The sequence below is a fragment of the Octopus bimaculoides genome, chromosome 12 (genome assembly GCF_001194135.2).
Source record: "Octopus bimaculoides isolate UCB-OBI-ISO-001 chromosome 12, ASM119413v2, whole genome shotgun sequence".
NCBI lineage: Eukaryota > Metazoa > Mollusca > Cephalopoda > Octopoda > Octopodidae > Octopus > Octopus bimaculoides.
This window is the reverse complement of record NC_068992.1, coordinates 22493543-22495712: the sequence shown is the minus strand read 5'-3', so window position 1 is coordinate 22495712 and position 2170 is coordinate 22493543. Positions and strand designations below refer to the sequence as shown.

Genomic DNA, 2170 nt, shown 5'->3' with positions numbered 1-2170 from the left:
TTTAGTGCTAATGGACGACTAGAGTGACATCTTGGAAGCATGCTTAGACTGTGTTGGGCTAGCTTTTAGAAGAGGGGAAAGTGCAAAAGACTCGCAAACCTGCTCAAACGTTTTCAAGTTTGACACGTACCGACAGTATTTCCCGAATGTGACATTGTGAGCATGGATTAACCGTATAGAGTCATCTAAATCGTATCGAGATAGAGTATGTTATAAGCCAGTAGATAAGGATAGTATAAGTTGTCTACTTTTTAAAATCGTCAGCTTCACAGACCTCAAATTTGTGATCTACAAAGTGATCCTATAACTACTGAATTCTCATAGGAGCATCTTAAGACTACTGATGGGATATTAACATTCAACCAAAGATTTCGGGTATATGAAATTACATGCGGCCAACGGTGCTTTCTCTTATGGATTTTATGGATAAAGTATTTCCTAATTCTTCTGTCAATTACACTGATGTGAACTGGATACGTGAAAGAGCTACACTGGCTCCAGCAAATGAAGCAGTTGATAAACTCAATGATGAACTTCTTCAAAAGTTAAAAGGTACATCAGAAATTACTTTTCGATCAAATGACACAACAGTCGATCAAAATCAGGCTGTTCAATACCCAACTGAATTTCTGAACACAGTCAGACCCATTGGGATGCCACCGAATAACTTGACAGTAAAACTGGGTGCTCCCCTTATGCTGCTTAGGAATCTTGACCCACCTCGCCTGTGTAATAGAACTCGGTTAATTGTTATTTCCATGAAGCCCCATATCCTAGACGCAACAATCATAACAGGTAGTTACAAAGGAGAAAAGGAATTCCTCTCACACCTACATATGTTCCATTTCAATTTAAGAAGCTTCAGTTTCCATTCAAACTAAATTTTGCTATTTCAGTCAACAAATCTCAGAGTCACACCCTCAAGGTTGTTGGGCTTCATCTCTTTACTACATGTTTCTCTCACAGCCAACTTTATATTGCTTGCTCACGAGTTGGAAGCAGCAACAATGTATTCCTGTTGACACCAACATAAAGTTAGACAATGAATATTGTTTACCCTGAGGTGCTTGAAGGTGGACACATTTTCCGTTCTAAATTCTATTAGAGTTACAATTTACATATTTTTGGAATAAAATATAGGTATTTTGAACACTGCAATGCGACTCGCCTGATGGTAAAGAAGATGATGCCACATGTTATAGAGGCCACCATTCTCTCTGGATGTGGAAAAGGAGAGGATGTTTTCATACCCAGGATTGCTCTCATTCCATCGCGAACAGAAATTACATTTTAATTTAGAAGAGAGCAATTTCCTATTTGTATCAATTTCACAATGTTTATCAATAAATCCAGAGTCAAACACTGTCTGTGGTAGGAATTCACTTGGAAGTGTCTTCTCACACGGGCAATTATATTTTGGCTACTCTACAGTGGGAAACAACAAAAATCTATTTGCATTTTTTCCACAAGGGAAAACAAAGAATATTGTTTACCAAGAGGTTTCGTAGGAACTACTATATCCGGTGTCCACTTCTCTTTGTGTATTGGTGAAAATGTATACCATTTCGGGATAATACCAACAAACCCGAAGACTGCACCAACAAACAAGATTCCTGCATGGACTTCAGTATCAAAGCATATTCTCCAATTACCCTCACCAACCACACAGTTAGCCATTAGGCCTTATTTTTCGAAGTAACTCATTACTACATAGTCTCATGTGATTGCATAGGCTAAGTTTATGTTTCTTATTCTACAGCCATACCAGCAATCTAATGTCAACTCTTCGCCTTCTGCAACATTTCAACGGTTCACTTCCCCGTTGTCGTCTTCCATTGCAGCCCATTTACGGAATACACAGTTACCTACAATATCGCCATTACACTTACATTCATTCGACTGTCAAACGTACGACAGGGCGTGTTAGACGCAGTGCCGAACACAGCAAAAGAGAGTAGATTCGATAACAGCGTTTTCTTGCATTCAAAAATCACATACTCCCAACCTCATTTTTGATGATAGGTTAGGGCCTGGATTCCTCCAAACAGACGCATGACATGTCACTTCGTTGAATTAGCCCATCATTTACTCAACAAATGATTTGTCGTTAATGCTGCACTTTCACGTATCACCAATTTCAACATAACTAATATATATATATATATATATA

General features: G+C 38.5%; 1 protein-coding gene across 1 annotated transcript; it reads left to right on the top strand.

The window, feature by feature from the left end:
* The first annotated feature begins 413 nt into the window (after window positions 1-413).
* LOC106873031 (uncharacterized) lies at window positions 414-1033 on the top strand. Its single transcript, XM_014920240.1, has 2 exons — window positions 414-795; window positions 897-1033. Exons 1-2 carry the CDS (start codon window positions 414-416, stop codon window positions 1031-1033), a joined length of 519 nt encoding a protein of 172 aa, XP_014775726.1.
* Window positions 1034-2170: the final 1137 nt, after the last annotated feature.

What these genes read in the sequence shown, in the direction of transcription:
- LOC106873031 (XM_014920240.1), top strand. Translation starts at nt 414, where the DNA reads ATGGATTTTATGGATAAAGTATTTCCTAATTCTTCTGTCAATTACACT. An exon ending in AGACGCAACAATCATAACAG is followed by an intron (nt 796 to 896) that starts GTAGTTACAAAG and finishes TTGCTATTTCAG; the next exon opens with TCAACAAATCTCAGAGTCAC.